The sequence below is a fragment of the Vidua macroura genome, chromosome 9 (assembly GCF_024509145.1).
Source record: "Vidua macroura isolate BioBank_ID:100142 chromosome 9, ASM2450914v1, whole genome shotgun sequence".
NCBI lineage: Eukaryota > Metazoa > Chordata > Aves > Passeriformes > Viduidae > Vidua > Vidua macroura.
The window spans coordinates 27,661,420-27,682,802 of NC_071579.1; the positions used below are offsets into that span (position 1 = coordinate 27,661,420).

At 44.0% G+C, this 21,383-nt stretch overlaps 1 protein-coding gene across 1 annotated transcript in view; it reads right to left on the reverse strand.

Annotated features, from left to right (window-relative positions):
• The window catches only part of LRP8 (LDL receptor related protein 8), a 171,683-nt gene extending 150,966 nt beyond the window's left edge, over positions 1–20,717 (reverse strand). The window contains exons 1-2 of the mRNA XM_053985523.1: positions 20,644–20,717; positions 19,613–19,732 (exon numbers count right to left, since the gene is read on the reverse strand). Coding sequence (XP_053841498.1) covers positions 19,613–19,732; positions 20,644–20,713 — 190 coding nt within the window. The 5' untranslated portion in view covers positions 20,714–20,717. The remainder of the gene's footprint in view (positions 1–19,612; positions 19,733–20,643) is intronic.
• Positions 20,718–21,383: the final 666 nt, after the last annotated feature.

The following is a 21,383-nucleotide window of genomic DNA, read 5'->3' on the forward strand; positions in this document are numbered from 1 at the left end:
TTTTATTAATAGATTCAGATGACAGCTTGTGTGAGAGAGCTCTGAATTAGCATCCTCCCTGAAGGAAAGCAAATTCTGTGCACAGATCTTGTTTGGTGGTGGTCAGACATGCACTGACAGCCCAATCAGAGTATCTACAGCTTCAAGCATAAACCTGAATCACTGTTAAGCTGGGTCTGGATTTGCTTGTGAGAATGCTTTTAAACACACTCATTAGTTGCAATTAGTGGCATTAGTGTCATGGATTGGTTGTGCTTTTCAGGTACTCATCTCAGAAGAGTACTAAATGGTAGGTAATTAGATGAGGCACCAGACCAAAAGTTTGTGTAATACTAAAGTCAAATGGAAGAGAAAGAAGTTATAAGTCCTGAAACCTTACTGTGAGGACTTGGACTGGAAAGATGGAGATCCTATTGAAGACTTCATCAAACACCCAAAAAAGTATAGCTGGATAGCTCTGGTTTGATAACTGCCTATGAAATACTTTGCACTTAAAATACTGTTTAATCTCTAGTCAGTGGAAGTAGTCACCAAAAAGTGTCACTCCTGTGTGGGAGGGAAGTGGTCAGAGGCTGAACTCACGCAACGGCTTTTTCTTTCATAAGCTCTGCCCCATGTCCTGCTCCTTTTCTGCAGGAGGATTTCAAAGGCAAAGAAAAACAAACCACATTTCTCCTCTGTTTTTGGTGCTGCCAAAACAGGTCTGCAGGGGAGATTCTGTCACTGCTCTGTTTGCAGACCTAGAGGCAAAGATGGCCAGATGACCCTAAATATAGGAACTGAGCAGAGAACAGATGTCCTTCTCCAGGCCACAAGTTATCTTTTCTGGTCCCTGTACCTGGGACTACCAGCACCAATCACCCTGGGCCACTTGACCTGAATTCCAGGCAGCTGCTGAGTCACCACTAGACCAGAGGGTAAGAGTCCTCCTTATGTCATTCCTACAAAATATGAAAAGCATTTTAAAGAAACTCAGATCAGATATTCAACAAAACCACCAAGTAGTACCCACCATGATGAAAGACCAAATTTAAAATGTCCCATGAGATTAGGAAAGTCATGAGCCCAAGAGCAATGACTTGATAGGAATGCAATACCATGCCAAAAACCTTGGAGGAGGGAAGAGGAGCATGAGCAATTGTCACATGTAAATGGAAAAACTAATGTCCTCCCAGCTCCTGCATAAACCCACATCAGATGATCCCAGAGGAGAGCAGAGCTGACTTTGAAATGTGAAAGTCACAGAAGTTCAAATTCTTACTCAGGATTAAATTGGACTTTTTATACTGACCAATAACACAGCACCACAAGAGACACTCTAGAGGGCCCGAAAATTAAATCAAAATATATTCTACTCTGAAGATTAATGATCTTCTATCTGGAAATGTCCCAATACAAAACATGTGTTAGCCTCAGACACATTTGGCTGCACTGGATTCAAAGTTCAGCTATTGGTGCTGATGATCAGCAGCTGAGTTTTCAAATTTTAAGTCCTTTACAGCTTTGTGAGACTTTTCTGCCGCAGACATCAAAAGAAAATAAACTGTCCCAGCAGGTACTAAAATACTACAGTGCCCCTTGCAAGTTCTCCCTGCTGTTGCCCACAGGAGGAACAGGGCACTGCTCCCACTCCTCCTTGCAGAGCTGCTGTTGCATGTGGGAAGGTCTGGAGTGCTTTGGTTTGCGAAAGTTCATCCAGTATCCTTGGAGCACAGCTCTGACAAGATAATAGAACCTTTTGGAGGGATTCTTTGGAAAGATCAAGTGAAAACTGAACCAGACTTTGAGCTTTGCCAGAAACAGCAATTGTATATTCATAGCAACCCTCTGCCATATTTATTTGCTTCTCTCTTCTCTCACAGCCCCTGAGAGAGAACTGCAGAAACCACTAAATGAGAGGAAGGAATTGAATGTTCCTGTGCAGCAAGCACAAGGAGGATTCACCCTGTATGGAAGATGAGGAAAGTCACTTAGATGACTCACTTGTCAGGATAACTTCCAAATTATTGCGACATTTAAAGAGGAGAAACGTGCAGCTCTCAAACGTGATTCTGACAAAAGTGATATGAAAAATAAAATCCTCAGAGCAGAAAAGTGCCATGACAATGCAACCTCTGCAGAAAAGAAAATTCTTTTACCAGGACTTTGTAAGGACATCAGGTGACTCTTAAAATCGTGACTGTTGTTGCAAGATCAGCATTAATTGTGAAAACTAACTAGCTCTTCTGTGATTTTATTCTACATGAGCCAAAAGAGGAACAAAATATTGATTGAGTGAGCTTCAGAATTTATTTATATAAGGATCTGATTGCCAGGTTCATTCTTATGCAAAGCAGAGAGAGAAAGCTTTTTCAGCAGGCATTTTAAAAAATCAGATCTAAAAATAACTTTATGCTTTGGCTTTCCTTTTCCCAGGTAAAATGCCTGGGAGTGCTTGCCCATGCTTCTTCCTTCAGTAGTCACTAGGAAAGCAAGAACCAGATGAGGAAATCCCTGACACTTCTAGTAACTTCAAACTGAAGATGAGCTTGCTCTGAAGTGGACCATAACTGACCCAACTGACCATCAGTAAGACAGAAATATGAAACTCATGCCCATTTCTGATGCTCAGTTGAAAGCACACTCCAATACAACTCCCACTGTATTGCTTTGAGCATGGAGTATTTTTCCACATACACACACTCCTGCGAAGCTTTGAAAGCTTTTCTTTTTTAGTGCTGGGTCTCTTCCTTGAAGCTGTTGTTGTTTCTGGTACCACATCTTTCTGAAGTTGTAAAAACAAACCCGTGTGCTGTATAGGAGTAAAGCCAGGAGGAATGACCCAGCAAAGTCATTCTTGAAAGAGCCTTGACATCCCCCAGAATGAAAGCAAATGGGTGGCCTTTGAATGGCAGAAGATCAGCTCCCTAAGCCCTTGTCTGTGACAAAGAGGCACACCTGATGGCACGATGAGGGAAGAAAGCACCTCTGCATATAATATTGTCAGTTCATTAAAAACTCAGATGTAACTTTTTGATAAAAAAGGCAACCTCCACTTAATAGCTTTTTACATGTAATGCTTTCAAAATCAAAACATTGTTTTTTTCATTAACAGCTACACTGGGAGAAGCATACAACCTTGTGTGATGTGATAAAACGAAGCAAAACCACATCTCCAGACCAGAAAGTGCCATGAAAAACAGTTTGTACTGTATAAAGCCAGTCCTAGGTCACTCTTAGCATACATCCATACTTACAGTTCATAGCCTTGTTCCTATCTGGCTATTTATAAAATCCTTTTTCTGCCTTTGGCAAGCAGCACAGCACAAGGTTGTACACAACAGAATGCAATTCTGAGATAATGGTATCGTTCTGTTTTCCATGGGGACTTTTTTTTTTTAAGTTGTTATTTCTCAGAAGAACATAGTGAAGAATCAGTACTTCCTTGCAAACACTTCTGCTCTTTTTGAAAAACCCACAACATTTCAGTGCAGAGTAAAACCTCAGTACTAAGCAGCTGAAATAAATTCTTGAGAGTAATACCACTCATTTCTAAACCTCTTAGTGAAGCATTTACTGCTTAAATCTGATATGAGATCTTGAAGTTCTTACTGCATACAGAATGGGAATTTGCCATTCTCCTACATAAAAAGCAAGCAAGCACACCCAGGAGTAAATCTTTGTGGCCAGAAACAGGCAGGCATACTGCAGTGCAGGCTTCCACAACATCTGCTCTACAAACCTAATTATCTCTCACTGCACAGATGCAAAAAGACATCTGAAATGTTGGCACTTCAGACACACAGATAATTTCAAGTCCCTTTAAAATTAACTTTTTTTTTAAAAAGGAAAAGCCATGCAGAAGTATTTCTGTTAGTGATGAACAAACTCAAAATCAACAAAACATGGTCCCAGCTCATTCTAATATCAGATAAATCACATCTGTCCCATATGAGTGTTTATTCTTACTGCTCCTTAGACTCACTCCTCAGTGGGATGATCTGAAACTGTGCTAATAGAATCTATTACAATGCAGCCAGCTCTTCACGATTTGGCAGCTCTTTTTGAGTCCAGAGTGCAACAACTTCATTTAGCCTTAGCAGAAATATAGAAGTCCTAAAATCTAGATAAGAACATCACTTCCAGAGGGAAATGTTAAATTAAGCTCACCTTCTAATAGCTACAAGGGCACTGGTGGGCACTGGTCCAGCTACTGGTGGCCCTTTTATTTGCAGATTCCTTCTTCAGAACAAATTACATGTGAAATTTGAGAGAAGTTTTAAATGGGTTTACATACACAAAGTCAGCAAAGAAACTTATACAAGCGAGATATGTGGCTGTACAAAAGCCGACAGCTTAAATCACTTAAGAAATAGTATTCACAAATCTATTTTCTCAAGTGAAGACATCTTTCTCTTTGTCTCTGAGGAACTTTAATTCATCTCATTGCTCTTGAATTTTCACTAGCAGTCAAGTGGCAAGCTGCCAAGTAACTCACAGTTGGCTGGAAGCATGGTCACCTACAAGCTAATTGATGCCACAGAACTTCCCTCCAGGATGCCATCTGGGTTGCATTCAATTTTCTTACTGGATTCAGAACTCCATCCCTCTAAACTTGAAAGCTGCTTCTCTTGACCAAATGCCAACTTGCTGATTTTGTTTGCAAGCACACACATTTAACTAAACAGCAATACCAAGCTCCTGTTCCACTCTTTTGACCATTTATCGACTGCACTATTCTACAAAAATAAAGACAAACCACTTCCCCATCTCACAAGTGGGAAAATTGGGAAAATGAGAGCTGAAGGAGGCTGTCAATGAACGCTTAGAAAGGGATTTTATACCAAGTCCCTGCCCCTGCCTGATCAGGCACAGTTTAATACAGCTAGGTACCCTGCTCTCAATGCATATGCTCAATGGTTATAATGAGACTTCTTGTTTTCATTTTTAAAAATAGGGCATTTACAGAATAACCTTGGTATTACTTTTGGGGACTATCTGCCCCACTAACAATCAGACAGGTAGAGTAGGCATTTTTACTTTCCTATTTCTACTTATTGCAGCAATGAAGCACCTTCCTGACATGCAGTTGCACCCTCCATGTCTCTGCATTGACAGCAGGAGTTTTCTGCATGCAGGCAATTCCATGGAAAATAGCAATAATAAATCAATGCAAACATGAAGAGTCCAATCACACAGGCTGACACTACAAGCTCTCTGCACAGGGAGGTACTTTTCCAGTGGAGACCTGAGGACAGAACTGTCCAAAGCACCCAAATCACCCTCCAGCAGGCCTGGCCCTTGCCTGCCTGTTCCCCCTGAAAACTTTCACTGGAATGGCCTTTATGAGCAAAGATGTTTGCAAGAGCAGTACAGATTTACTCTACAGCCACCTGCCTAGAAATTCTTTGTAATAGAATAGCTTTGGCAGGACTGAGTCACGCTTACCTGCTCTTCATCTAGAGGAGAGACAGCATGCTGGAAAACTCCAAGGCAGTTTATTTGACTGTAATTAGTCAGACATAATGCTGTTGGAACAAAAGGCCAACCTGGCAAAAGCTCATTGAAGCAAAGCTCCATCAAGTTCATATACTTCTAAACAAGTGCACAGCAGTGATAGAGATGGAGAGTGTCTACTCACATTTGACAATTCTTCCTGCCCATTTTTTGCAGTCAAACAAAAGAATCTGGAAGTCTAATAGTACTTATATATTACAGGAAGTACCTATTATATTACAAATACACTGGAAGTGTTTAGTACCTATATATTACAGGCAAATCCTGTTAATGTCACCTGAGAAAGGATACTGAAAAAGCAGGATGAAAGTTGCATTACTGACGTAACAGAATTAAAGCGGTTTACACTGACTCACTAAATACCCACAGAGCAACAATAAACTCACTTTGAACTCACCAAGAGTTCCGCTGTGCAATCTAATAGCCTGCAGCTTAGCAGGAAAAACCACCTCTCCAAATGGCTCAGGGTTGGAGTTTTCTTGCTTTGCTTTTTTTGTCAGTTGAATATATTGCACGATATCTAAACCAGAACATGAACATCAAGTTTTTTCATAAGCAAGTGGACTAAAACAATAATATTGAGACTTTCCAAGCCACCTTCAGCCATGGATACAATATTATCAGGCAGGGCAAGGAGCTTTAATCGGGAATACTCAACCCAGGCAGTAGTTCCATTTTGTGGGACTGAGGAACACCACTCATATTCCTTGGGTCTATTCCTGCTGTGACAGATAACACTGCAAACTATGAGCCAAGCCTGGAGAAATTTTAGTTACTGTGCTGTTCAGGGCCGGGCGAGCACCAGAGGCACTGGCAAAGTCAAAGCCACTGTGAGGATTTTCCTGCCACAAGCAGATTCTCGATAAAATTTAAATATCATGTTAACCTTGTGATCACCTGCACTTCTAGAATTCCTGTGTGAAAGTTCAGACCTACACACTGAACCTGTACCACACTGAGAGCTCTGGGTATTTCTGCTCCAGAAAGAAGAGACACCTGAAGTTTAGCCCAGGAAGAACTTGCTTTAGCCAACCATCCACTGGAGCAAGCTTGGCCCCTTCTACCAAAGAGCAGAGCTGCAAATGCAGACTAAGCAGCCTAAGAGAGTAATTTTATACCATCCAAATTGAAAGAAAGATCATTATAAAACTAGGGGTATCACAGACTAAAATATGCCTGCAATTGATCACTCCTTCAGCAGGACACTGGGAAACACAAGCAAAAGTAGTACTGGAGACAGACTGAATGGTCAATAAAATACGGATGGTTTCTATTTTCATGGCTTGCCAATGGCAAGTCCTCACACAACATTGTAGCTGGGGGATGCATGAAATCAGGAATTGAATGAAGCTGTACTTTCACCCCTAAAACAGAATTAGAGAGCAGTTAATCCTCACTTGGAACAAAACAGTGGTCCAAGGCCAGAACTTGTATTGCAGCTCCACAATGATGCTCTATGCACTTCTGGAGGCTAAAAGAAAAACAGGGTAATACCCTGGTGAAAACTGCTGCAGAAAACATTTTGTGAACACCACAGACCTGAAGCCATTGATTTTTGAGTTTGCAAAGCTTTCTTATTGTCAGTTGTGACTGTAACTATGAAGGAACTAAGATCCCTTGAAGTATCACTTCAAACTCATGTTTTATCCAGCATATTCCCATGCCAACATTGTTCCCCTCACTGTTATTTCACAGGCTCACCTCAGGAGATAAAATGTACCCGAGGTGAGCTCTGCCTGGCTGGTGAGGGTGGCCCTGTGGAGAAGCCCTGGCCAGCTCAGCTATGTGGGCATAGCCCTGTGCTCAGCAAAGCCAGCCAGGGCTCTTCTCTCGGCAGGACCCTGTGGACCACACAAATCCATCTCCTTTCAGCCCTTCTGGGCCCACAGCAGCTTTTCCAGCTAAGAGACATCAATCTCAACAGAACTACGCCAGCAGGGAGAGGGGTCAGGTCTGTGCTCTGAAGCTACAGGGCCAAGTTTTGTCAGCAATCTAAAATAACCAATCAGCATTTTCTCAGAGACTTTTGCAGCAGCAAGATCAGGCTGAGCCCTCACACAGACAAGATGTTTTCTCTCTTCAGCTTTCACCATCAGAGAATGGTGCTGTTCACAGATTAAAGTAATAAGGAACCCCCAAGAAACATCGCAATTAATTAGAACGGAACATGCAGCAAATATCTTCCCCAAATCCCAAGACACTCATCATTTAACATTTTGGATTCTAACAGTATGAGTGAAATGAGATCCTCCATCTTCCACTTCATATCCTAAGAAATATAGGATATATTCCACTTCATATCATAAGAAATATAACTCTCTCACACACAGAGTCCTAATAGGTATGAATCATCTCCTTCCCATCTACTGACGAGAATTTATCCAGTGTAAGACAGTGAAACCTCCATCATTCTTACATGTCAAAGTGCTGTAAAAATCTCTGCTATTATAAAAGCAGAGGAAAAAACCCAACACAATGGCAGATAATCCCAACTGATTACTGTAGAAAAGTGACATTTACACATGCCCTTTTTCTATGCAAAAGGTCAAGCTGATGCACCAAAACGCTTCATCTACAGGAAATTCACCCCCAGCCATCTCCAGAAAAGGTGATACACTCTCAGGTGTACCACAGTCACAAAAAACAGCCATAAATTAAATTAAGGGAATTCCAGTTTGTTGTTCTAGATCTCACCAGGTTTGTTTATTCCTCTCAGAAAACCTAATCCCACATGATTTCAGTAGAAACAAGTAGCAGGGAGAGAACCCTTTTCAAAAACAACACAGCAAGATTCTGCCCTAAACCCCTTGCTGAATATGTTTCTAATGCCACATTCAAACTCACACTCCCCCACAGGAAGAAAAAAACACTTTTGTAGGAAGGGGGGAAATTAGGTCCTGTACTTGGCTGCCTTCCTCCCCCTCAGTGGTTTTCACTGTCAGAGAAGCATCTTTTTTGCATTCTAAAATTAACCCTGTGATATGATGATGAAGCCTGCACAACATGGCTCAGAAAAGGAACCAGTAAGCAACAACGGTCACTGCTCAACCCTTATTATTGTGGACAACTCACTGACAGCTATCCAGCCTGCTTGGAAAAGGAAAGAAAGCAGTCTTCTAAAAGGATATTTTTGTTTCAGGTTTTCTTGAAACACTCCTCCAATGCGCTGAGCAGGCAGGGATGAAGCTGCCAGGGCAAGAGCCCCTAAGCCAAGGACCCCGTAATCCCCAGCACAACCCTGACTCTTGCTGCAGAAATGCAGCATTTCCCATGGTGCTGAATATCTCAGTCCTGACCTTGAAAGCTGGAGGATCAAAACTGTTCAGCGACAGGCATGGCTTTTGCTCTGTGAACACACATCTCTCGGGGCACTGCTTACCAGTGCACCTCACAGTGCCCAACAGCCCTGAACTGGAATCAACAGGAGGCAGGTGTGGAACTCCACATCAGCTCTGGAATCTCCAACACTTGTCACCCTGGCAGCCTCAACCTGCATTTCAGTCCCAAAGTGTAAAAATACTGTAAATTAAGTAATTAGATCTGGGCAAAGTGAACTTAGCAGCTTCTTGCCAGCTGAAGTACAGCATTTGTGCAGGAATTATTAATCCTTTCCACGAGCATTAGCACAAATAAAGGCTTGCAATACTGACGTGGTTGCGTGCATAATCGAATGTGAAGAAATGCCTGCTGCTCTCAGCTAAGCTTTGCAGAGTCCCCTGCAAAGCCTGAGCGAGGGAAGGTGTTAACAAAGGCTTTGTGCATTGCTGTTGAGGATGGGCACTCTGTGAAACACAGCCATGAGAATTAATGGCCAAACTCATGGGGAAAGACTGGAAGAAGAGAAAGGCAATAAGACACTGTGTGCAAGCCTGGGAAAGGTTCCATATTGCTCAGGCATGTGCTTGCCCACAACCATGGAGAAAAATTAAGTACATTATTTATCATTTCCCTCTAGAAAAGGGTGCCCCAGGATTTCTCCCCTGCTCTACACTCGCTCTCTTTGAAGTGCCAGGCCACAATTAGAGACCCTGCAGTCAAGAACTGGACAGATATGATTCTTTTCAACACCTGTCAATGCAGCTCCTTAATCCTAATTTAACTTCAGGGATCAACAGGCACTGGCACCTTGGGCAAATACACATAACACATTATTTTATTAAAAAATAGGACAGATTTCTGTGTTAAAAGAGCTCTTGTGAAAAGGAAGGACAGAAATCATCCAGCAAAGAGCTTGAAGTAAATTTCAACACATCAATGTGATCCTGGCAGAGATTGGTCCAGAGGTTCCCTTTGAAACTCCTTATTTACCACCTGCCAAAGAGCAGTTCCCATATAGGGTTACCCCTCCTAAATCAGGTACCGAGCCCAGCTTGTGCAAACTTCAGAGTTGCACAATCTAAACTGTATCTTTGCTGTTTTACACGAGAAAGGAAGAAGGAAAAGAGTTGTAAAATAAACAATAAAAAATTAAGCTCCCTCAGTTATCTTTGTTCCTTTCAGAAAATGATACGTTACTAATAATTTATGGAGGAATGGGTACACAGGTTCAGTAGTTCACACTCAGATAACAGCACAGTGTGGGCAGGAGGTGAAGGAGGCTTGAATGGAATTTAGAATGGGAAGAGCCTCTCTAGCAAACTACAAGTCTGTGGTGTGCAGTCTCACAACAGGCACTTTTGGCCAGATGAAGAAATGGCTGCAGTGATGTCTGTCTGTACACAGGCTATGCTTCAGGATATGTTGGAATGTACAAAGTTCATTTTGGAACACAAAAATATTATGCTCCTCCTCAAACACCTGTATTTTCTGTGTCCAATACTAAATACAAGAAGTGAGACATTTGGAGCATTTCTTGCACTTGGCCAACACTAAAATTTTGAAAAAGTGAGTTGTCTCAACACTGGGGTTTTTCCTGAATATTTTACAAACTGTATATGACAAAAGTAAAGGCTAAATCCTTAAGCAGCCATTTAATCCAAGGAACACGATTATCTGTGTAAAACAACGTGATAATGGACCTGAAAAAAAGAAACTGGGGACTTTCTTCATGAGTCACTAATGTCCACAATGAGTTGCTAAATCACTCTACAGCCTTGGGCAGAGGGCAACTTCCCAAGCATCGATTTTCATATCCCTAATATTTAGCCCACTTTTATGGGAAGATTAATAGAAAGCTGAACTGCTAAGCAGCCATGGGATGACAAATGTGTAATGAGCATAACACAACCACACAAGAATAGGAGCTCTGAGTTACAGAGGCAGGAGGTGTATTTCTTGGCCTATATCAGTCAGCACTGACATTTGCTATCAAAGAAACTGGGCCATTTCTCTGTTTATAAGTAGCTCTATAGATCAAATGTGACTCAGGATGAAAAGTCTACAGGAACAGTTGTAAGTTTACATCCAAAATTCTTATTCTCAGTGCAAGCATATTCACTACTCCTGCTGGAGCTGATTTTTATGGTCTTAACTACTCCCTGGATCTCACAGAGTGCATCATATCTGGATGGAACACATCCAGTAAATCTAGCAATGTTTACTGATATACAATCACTGCTCAAACAGCAAGCCAAGCAGCTGGTATCTATCGTAGGAGACTCATGCAACACATTTGGAAAGATACCTACAACCTTACTCACCTAGATCAACAAAAACAGAAAAAAGCCACCAAAGAAATGAATCACATTAACTTCATACATGGAAAGCAAAGACAGATAGAAAACCTCAACTGGGTGATGCACAGCAGGACAGAGACTTGGGATCAAACAAAAAGTTTAATTCACCCCTTGAAATGAAGCAAAGTATCACCTCAGTGTACATCATACCACACATTACATATCAAGGAAGGCAGAATGAAAAAAAGTATAGAACAAGGCCAATTAAAATAAAATACAAAGTTAAAACCTGGAACTGGAGCAGTTATCTAAATGAGGTGTGCTCTGCTAATCTAATAACTCTTTACTATGTAAGAGTTTACTGTCAGTTGTACACACCAGTTTCTTCAACAATTATTTTAATTGATAAATCTATGCTATATGCTACATGTAAAGGAAAAGAAGTCTTCACCAATGTAACATTTCAAATTTAACCAAAATAAAGACAAGATTTCCACCTATTACTATGAATTTTAAATACACACTTTTACCCCTTTCACTATTTTGCAAGTAAAAGAAATGACACCCACAGAAGATACAGAAACAAAGCTAGAACTCAAGAAAAAGATAAAGAAACTTACAGCAGGCAAAATTCTCACTCAGGGTGGACAAAATTCTGCAGCACTAATGAATTAGATTTTAAATAATATATCTATCTTTAAAAAGTAATCACAACAGCACAGAGATTAGTTGCCAAAAAGAGCCCTTCTGGTTCTGCAAGTACAGGACTGTGCTCCTGCTGCCATGGAAACTGAGTCCCTCACTGCTCTGGTCCTGGTACAGTGCCACACATGCTCTCAAGCATTTAATAAATATTAATAATGCATTAAATAATATTGAAGTATGAGAAACAGAACATCTAAGAAAAAAAATTGGCAATAAAACTCACTTTACGTGGCTGCAGCCCAAAGGCTTGTAAGCCTTGCTCCAAGCCAGCTATAAATCCTGTTCTCTCCTAGTTTCTAACACTTGCTCTTGGCATTAAGTGTAAGGTTAGACTGACTGCCAGGCCTTAGCTTAGGCTGAAAATAACCAGGAAACCTGGAGGAAAAACTGAAACCCTTCCACTTGTCCAACAGGTACCTCTGCAAGGAGCAGTTGTGGGTACTGAGCACTGGACTGGTAGGTAGGAGGCCTCATTTCTGTTTTCTTGGCTTGGCTGCTGACTCTTGCACAGCTGAGTCACTCTGGAGCAGAAGAGCTCTAACACCATTTATTCACCTCTTCATGAGGAAAAAAGCACAGGGCTGCCAGATCTGCCACAGCTCTGGGAAGAAAAGTCACGGGCCTTGCCAGGAACAGAAGCACAGTCTACCAGGGCATCATTACTATGGCAAGAAACAGGATGTCTCACCCTGAGAGACCATCAGTGACAGGGCTCACAACCCTGATTTAAAATCTTCTGGCTTCTTGCACGTTAAAATCTGGCTTTTGAAAATATTTCGGTGTGCAAGGGTTTAGTTTTATTTTTCAACTAGCTTACAACTTCTAAAGTCTAATCAGGATTTTATCACTTGCATTTCAGACAGAATTTTTCACAGAGTAGAAAATCTGCATTAATTTTATTACAGGGCCTTTTACCCTTTTTCCCTCCCTTGTGGGTATCTAAATATTAATAATTTTAATGGAAAATAGAGAGTTAGAAAAACTCCACTCAGCTTCTCTAACACTTCCTGCACATGCACCATAAAAAAGTGAGGATTACCCTTTGGATGGAAGCAGCTGTCTGCCCTGGGAGCAGAGCACACCAGAGCAGGCAGACTCCTTTTCTTCCAGGGACATGCTACTGCACAAGACAACAAGCAGCAGCCCAAATCTTCATCTCCACCACCCAAACACAACTTACTGATTTGTATTCCTGGGCAAAGGAAAAAAAAGAAAGAACAATGGACATCTTACAGCATTTTAAAAGGCAGACACAGAAAAGCAGAACCGAGTAACAGAATGCTTTGGGAACATCTTTGAAATTACCAGGGAAAAGCTACAAGAAAATGGGAAAGCTGTAGAGAAGAAAAGGACACAGTAAAAGGACCAGAAGAACTTCATGCCAAATCAATTCTACCACAAATGCATCTGTAACACATCATCAGTCTCTGAGGCACACCAAAGACATGGTAGATTTGTCAGTGAATTCAAAAAGCTGATGGCATTGAAAAGGCCAGCAGAAACAAAAGCTGGGTGTCTGCTGTATTAGAAACAGCTGAGGGAATCAATAATGGTTAGACATTTTCAGGTGTAACAGAGTGTTTAATGGTCCTTTAGGTGGACAATGGAGTCAAGAAAACTTTTTATTTCTAGCACTGGCAATCTCTAAGTGTAGGTGTATCAAATAAATGTGTTCACCAACACATTACACTTGGTTTCTCTGGTCTCATAATTGCAATTTGAATAAGCTTCTGAACATTTTCATTAATATTAAATGATCCTAAGTATCTTCCACTCTTAACATCAATCAGTCAGAAATCACATTTCTAACCTCTGCTAAGCCTGGGTCTAGAACACTGCACACACCAGAGAACTGGTCTGCATTGACTTTTCATGGAATCACAGAATGGTTTGGGTTGGAAGGAACTCTAAAGACCATTAGTTCCAAACCCCCTGCCATGGGCAGGGACACCTTTCCTTAGACCAGGCTGCTCAGAGTCCCAAACAGCCTGGCCTTGAACACTGCCAGGGATGGGGCAGCCACAGCTTCTTTATCTTTATACATTAAAATGCTCTGGATAAAGTTTACCTACCTTGGCTCAAAATGTAGAATATGCTTCTATCATCTGAAATGACAGCTCTGACCTCTCTGATAAACAAACCAAGTCATGTTGGTTTTAACTGCACTTTCATAAATTCCTTCTTGAACTTAATCATTATATTCACTCTTTCCATTCTCCTTGACCTCAGGAAAGCTTTTCAGCCCACAGCTCATTCCTGTAACTGTATCTAGAGCAACTCTTGTGCCTTCTTGCTCTAGAGCAGCAGCACTGCATAAAACCAAGTTCACTTCCCTCCGTAACCATAATGTCCCCCGTGGCTCTCCCACATACTCCAGTTCTCTCTTCTGCCTTTTCAGTGGTCCTGTCTCAGTTCTCTCTTTCTTTCCTAGACCATGAGCAGGAGTGATAGAAAATCACCACCTTCTGGAAAGCAGTCTGCATCTAGACAGCGTCATAAATAAAACTACATAAATAAAACTGCTCAATAAAATATGGCAGGAAATAGGGAAATGGAGAAGGGCATGTGACTTTCTACATAAATGTTGTAGCAGGTTGCACTAACAGGGAAGATAATCCAGACACCAAAAACATGCAGGTTAGTTTTTTTCAGAGTAGACAACAAGAATATAATGAAAAATTAAGATAAATTAATAAAAACATTCACTGTGGAACACAAGTCAGTAAACTGGTTTGAGCCTAAGCTGGACATGAGTCCAGTGCAGACCAGGACAAGCAGGCAGCAGCCACACAGAAAAGCAAGCAAGTCCTGCCTCTCAACACCAGTCTTCCTAGAGCTTCCGGTTTTGGGATAAGCATGCAAGCTGGCCGCACAACACAGTTAAAATGTCACTGGCACAATTAAGAGCATATGACCATGCATAAGTCAAGGAACCCTAAAACTGTGTGGTGATGTGCACAGGATCTCCAGGGGGGCAGGCAGCAATCACTGTGTCACTTGGTCACTCCCCAAAACCTGCAAGCCTGGCACATCATTACACTCCTGCACTTCAAAGCCACCCAGACCACACTTAACTCTGCACAGGATCCAGAATTCAGTTTTCAAATAGGCTTTTTGATATGTTTTTACTCCCAAATTCCAGCTCTAGTGAAACCTAAACTGAAAAGCATAGAGACCATGAGGCTGCCTCCTGGGCTTCCACGCAGGCAGCAGGAGTCAAACTCAGCAGACTCTCTGTACAAAGTGGAAGAACAGGAGTCCTCCTTCCTGCCAGTTGCAAAGAAAATTGTCTCAGCTACACAGCCACCAGGCAGGCAAGGGCTGAGGTAGGGGAGGTTTGCTGATGCCACATGTTTAACCCTGCATTCTGGACACATGGGAACAGTTTTTGAAACAATAACTCCCTTCAGACTGCATCTCATACCTGAGGCAGCCTCAGCCCTGTCTATAAAATATCCCTATGAGCAGTCCTCACCAGCAAGCAACACTACAGAAAGGATACCAGTGCTAAGGTGGAAAATGGAGCTTTAAACAAGAAATAGTAATTCTGCATTTGGCTGTGTCCCCCTGCAGGCAGGTATTACAAAGCTGAAATGATCCTTCAGCTTCTGCTTAATTCTAGGAAACCCGTTAAGCTACTGATTGCTTTTTGCAACTATACTCTTTGCCACATTTAGTGTTTATTCAACAGTGAAACATTTAAGCAGAGGTCCTCCAGTCTCTTTCACACACACTCACATCTGGGTTAAGATAAATCATACTTACATCATAAAAATAAAATCAAACAGCTATCAAAGTAAGAGCTCCTATTTTGCATCAAATATATTGCATCTGGCAGCTGTTTGCAAGGTCTTCCTTGTTTTCTGTTGGCTACAGTGGCAAGCAGGAATAAACTTGTAAAGCTGGGGGGAAAGCCTCCAAGAGCCACTCCCTCTTCAGAACAGCACTCTAGGATTTTCCCTTCTGGGTGACTTGTCAGACAGCAGCAGCACCCTGGACACACAGCACACACATCCCTAGTCTGACCTGGCTTTGCAGCCCCCACCTTTCCTGAAGGAGACACAGAAAAAAAGTCAGTATCCCACATTTTGAGTACCTCAGCAAAGAATGTTTTTGCTAAAACACTGTGCCTCAGAAAATTGACATTTTTCCCACTATAAAAGTAGCTTTGATGTTTTATAATGTTGCTTCTGTACAATTACAAAAAATGTCTCAGTGACTGTGCATCTGCAAGCATTGTCTGAAATAAGCTTGTAAGAGTCTTTCCAGTGTTCCCGAAGAGGAAAACGTATCACAGGGAAGGACTAAAATGCATCTACAGAAATCATGTTCAGAACTGCCCTGGGGCCCTGTCCTCATCGTATGGACCATGTTTAGTGCAGATTGTGGCATTGCCAGCTCTAACGTGTGACAGGGATTTTATTTTTCCAGGCCTACACCGACTGGACTGAGCGCAAGCAAATCCTTTTGTATAGAGCAGAACAAACAGTTTTAGGACAGGTTTAAACTCTGCAATAGGTATCCAAGATTTCTAATTCCAGGGTTTACAACTTGATTTCCCCAGCAATCTAAACAATGTAACTTCCATTGTTTTTCACTCTGGAGTTTAGTTTCCTTTCCATAGATACATTTTAAGGAACATAACTACTCCCTTTTTATTTTCCTTTCCTCAAAATGATATAACTTCTGAAAACATGACAGCAAAAAGGCATCTTCATATTTAGGCAATCTGTTTACTGCTTTATTTTTATATATTTCTACAATGCACACAAATTAGTGTCTCCTCCTTCTCTCTTGTTAACACTTCACAAGTCATGTGCCTACACAAAAACGAGCACCATCTCCTCCCTTCCCGGCAGCCTCCTTGGCTACCCTTCTTTTGCTAGCTCAGAAACCCTGTCCTGGATAAACTTAATACACCTTAAAAACTAGTGCTGCCTTCAGGTCCAATGTTTGCTATATTAACTCACACATCAGTCCTATGATAGGTAAGTTGAACTACCAGCCGCAACAGAAAAGGATTACTCAGTGGAAAGCAAATGCCAAGGATGCAATACACTTTGATTATTGAAACATTCTCCTTAGAATCCAAAACATTATGCCAGCAAATCATGGGGGCACAAAGGATGGCGACAAACGGGGACAGACATGAGACAGAACACAAAGGGGACATAAACAGAAACAAACAAATAAAAATTCAGTGTTGTGCAAAGACGATTTCTAGTCGGAAGCCCATAGAGTCCTGCCAAAAAAAAAAAAAATCACCTCTTTCCAACTATTTAAGATACTCTTGGTTACAAAATTTCCCAGTGTATTAGACCGTCTACCACAAGGAATTGGTTTCACAAACCAATTCTTCACATAGATAAAGATCATCCTGTCTCTTCACAAAGGGAGAATATACACAAGCAGCAATGAGCTATTACAAATATATTATCAGCTCTAGGAAAAAGAATCATCAAGTAATTACAAAGGTTATCAGGGTCCTTATCAGTACTCACTGCCAGCAGGCTACCTGCATATTCATTTCCTTCTCCATCACCACTCTGGCATGCTGAGTTTTCCAGAATAGTTTTTTCTATTGCATATGTTCATAGAATAGTTTTTAAATACATATCTGTTTATTACAGCAGTGATAACAGAGGCGGTATCTAGAAGCGAAAACATGGAACGTATTTTTTCACCCAGTGAGTAGAACTCCAAACATTCCATATGCTGAAAAAGCAGTATGCACTTTCAAAATAAAACAGTGTTCAGAACAATTTAAGTGAGAAAAACGTGCATGACAAATGTAATTTTTGTCTTTCAGCCTGCTTGAAGAAGCAACTGCAAAGTCTCTCTATATATGAACTAAATTAACAGTCCATGAGCAATTTCTGTAGTCTGATTCCCAATCAATAATAAATGCCAAATTCAGATTAAAGTGAAGAACATATTTTACCACCCCCAAACCCAACAACTATAAAACCACTCTGAAATAAACCTAAATCAGATGCAATAAGCATTCTAATACAGCACAATCCACACTGAGCTGATGTTCAACAGCATGTTGTTCTGTACTCTCTCGCTCCTGACACAATGCTCAGAGGGCTAATCATAAGGAAAAGGAGAAAATAAAAAAGCAGCCCAGATACTGAACCCCTCACTCATTCAGGGCAAGAGCTCAGGACATAAACCTACTCTTCAGTGTTGAGTGCAGGGTCCAGAATCCTTTCAAGATGCTCCTCCAACCACAATCCCAACCTCTGAAAAGCAGCTCCAAAAGCACTGCCCACAGGTCACCTGCAGCTCAGTGAGCCTTTGTACCACAGTGCACAGAGGTTTTAAATAGAAGGCTTCAAGAACACCACTATATACCTTCTCAGAGATTCCCAGTGCTTCCACAGATTAGTGTCTCTCTTGGGAAAAAGAGACACTTCTGAGAAAACTTTCCCAGTTATGGATACACAAGAGTCCATGGTAATTCCCAGTCACCCCCAGCTTCCCCGAGTTTTCTGCAATTTGAAACATTCTACATCTAAGTTGCCTCTAATAGTGCCATTATAATTCCTGCAAAAGCCATTTCTATATCTCAATTAATGCTGCTAACTCTTCAGAGCATAAAAAAAGTCACACATAAAACCAATCAAGACCCCTGAATAAAGACAGCAACCAGAAAGAAATGTTATGGTGTGTTCACAGGGAACGTCTTCTTATAATTTAAGGGTTTGGGAATGCCTGCTCTCCTTAAACTAATCTACATAGACTTCACTCTGAGTATCATCTGACACAGACTTACAGGTAAAAATGTTAACAGGGAAATCACATATGGAAAAACACATAACCAGTGACCTTTTTTTTCCTGATGTATTCACTGGGTCTGTGAGCTTTGAAGCATTCACTCACTGAATGCACATTCGGTGCCTATTATTCTACAGAGATAATTCAAGAGATGTGGTACTTGCTACAATATTTGCAATTTTAAACTCCAAATTACAGACAGTTCTCTTCAAGATTTAGGCTCTGTAATTTCTTTTACAGATACTTCTTACACTCCATGGCTGAGACAAACTCTCCCAGGCTATCAGAAGCTGTAAGCAAAGTAACAGCCAAGTTGTAACAGCACAACCCTACAAAGTACCCAGAGTTTATGAGTTTCCACTGATACGCACCAGGGCCACACCACAGGAGGAGGAACGAGTGCCATTTTCTCAGGATTGGAAGTATAGATCTTGCTCTCTCTTCCCTTACACTATGAAGGAATTAGTGTTACATGTCTGACACTGCCAAGCCAAGCAGTGCTACTTGTTTATCTGCCTTGTCACCCTGACTGCAAACATATTTAAACACAAGATTCACACCCACCCCACATCTTGTAGGATGGTTATGAGTAAGCAACATTTCACATGAGCACCTGTCACTCGCCCTAAGCACAGGCTCTTCCGGGGTTTTAACATCTCTCCCAACTGCCCCGAGGACACAAACTGCGCTGTTCCTTTTTGGAGCCCTGCGCAGAGACGTTGCTGGAGGCGAGGGGATTGGCAGAGGGAGGGCAGGGAGCTGCCAGGTGACGGCAGCCGCCGGACTCGCGCTGCCGCACGGCGCTCCGGGTGTCCCGTCCCGGCCGGGCCGGGCGAGCCGGCAGCGAGGAGCCGCTGCCCCGCGGCGCCGCGTCACGGATCTGCTGCTCCCGGCAGCCAATCGGCGCCGCGGCCGGAGACGGCGCGACTTCATTCATTCATAAAAAAGAGGCGCAGCGCAGCTGGGAAGCGCGCCCTTCCCGGCACCCCCGCCCCGTGCGGAGCACGGATACTCACGGCAATCCGCCTCGTCACTGTTATCCGAGCAGTCGTCGTCCTCGTCGCATTTCCAGATGGCGGGGATGCACCGCTCGTTCCGGCACTGGAACTGGTTCTCCTCGCACTCCTTGACGGCGCCTGCGAGACACGGGGCCGCGCCTGGGTCAGTGGGGCGCGCTCCCACGGCCGGGCGGCGGGGGCATCCCGGGGCCGCCCAGCCCGGCCCGGCCGCGGACAACCCGGGCAAGGCGCCGGGAGCCGCCGCCGGCCGAGTGGGGGCTGCGGCTGGGCTCGCCAGGGCACAGCGACTCGGTGCGGGGCCGAGACCGGGCTCGCCAGGGCACAGCGGCTCGGTGCGGGGCCGAGACCGGGCTCGCCAGGGCACAGCGGCTCGGTGCGGGGCTGAGGGAGATGCGCCTCCGCGGGAGCACGGCGACGATCCCGAAGCTGCTTTGTGCAGGGATAAAAGGGGCCATTCCCGTGCTTCCCCGCATTGTTTTAAAGGCGGAGGGAAAAGGAGCCTGGGAATAGAAGACGGTTAAACCCGAAACACAACAGACAAAGAAAAATTATAAAGCGCAGTGATGCTGGGACCTCCTGCGCATCCGTTGTCGGGGCAAAACGCACCGACACCTGGGGACGCGGGGCCGAAAAGGCACCGGCGCCGTCCCGGGAAAAGGGACCTGACCCAACTAAAGTTGAGGGAGGGGGGAGAAGGGAGCAAATCTGCTTTGCAGACTCGGTGCCGCGCTGCTCTGATGAGGCACAAATCCCCTCTGAAAGGGATTAAAGGTGGCAGCTCCTGTCACCAAGCTCTCGGACTGCATTCGCCCGCTGAAGAGCGTGCCCGGCCCCGGCAGGTCGCAACCCCCGAGCGTGCCCGGCCCTCCGCAGGTCCCAAACCCCGCGGAGGGCACCGGGGCGAGCGGCCATCCGCGGCCACACATCCCGGGTGCCAGTGCCGGCACGACGCTCGTTCCCTCCCCGGCAGCGCTGAGGCCGGGGGACCCCGGCGCTGAGGGAGAGCGGCCGTACCGCGCCGGACCCACCTTTGCCGAGGTGCAGCTTGAGCAGCAGCAGCTGGAGGAGCAGCAGCCGGGCGAGCGCTGGCCGGCACATGGTGCTCGCTCCCTCCCTCGGTGGCAGCGCGCCGTGTGCGGGGTGCGCGCAGCCGGCGCGCCGCTCGCTGCCCGCCCCGTGCCGACTGCGGCCGGCGCCGCCCCCGCCCCGCCGCGCCGCCGCCGTGACGCGCCCCGCTGGGCGGGCCCCGCTCGGCTCGGCCCCGGAGAGCGCCGCCGCTGCCGGCATCCCGCCTCCCGGAGGAGCGCCGGAGGGACACCTGCGGGACGCCTCCCCCGGCAGCCCGCGGCCACCAAAAGGAAGCCCCGCAGATGGCACGGCCGCGCGCCGCCAGGCCGGGCTGGTCACCCGGAGCTCTCGCTGCGATAGGCGGGCCTGGGCCCTGCTGGGTCAGGCCTTCAGGTCCTGATCCTCCCTCGGTGGGCCCTGTTACAATGACAACCTCATTCATGATCTTAATTTTATTAAGCCAATTAAACACGCGGGCTCCTTTAAATGGCCTCGAGTCACAAACTGTGTGCTCTCCTCATTACTTCAGATCTCCCACTGAGGAGTTTCATTATGACCGTACTGATGTGGTCATCTCCACTTAATTGTATTAAAATTAGTGAAACAAGTACCAAATATGCTAAAGGTGGGCACCTCTCTTCGTAGGGACTGCTTACCCTTTCTACTGCCTAAGCACATGCGGTCTGATCAGTAATAACAA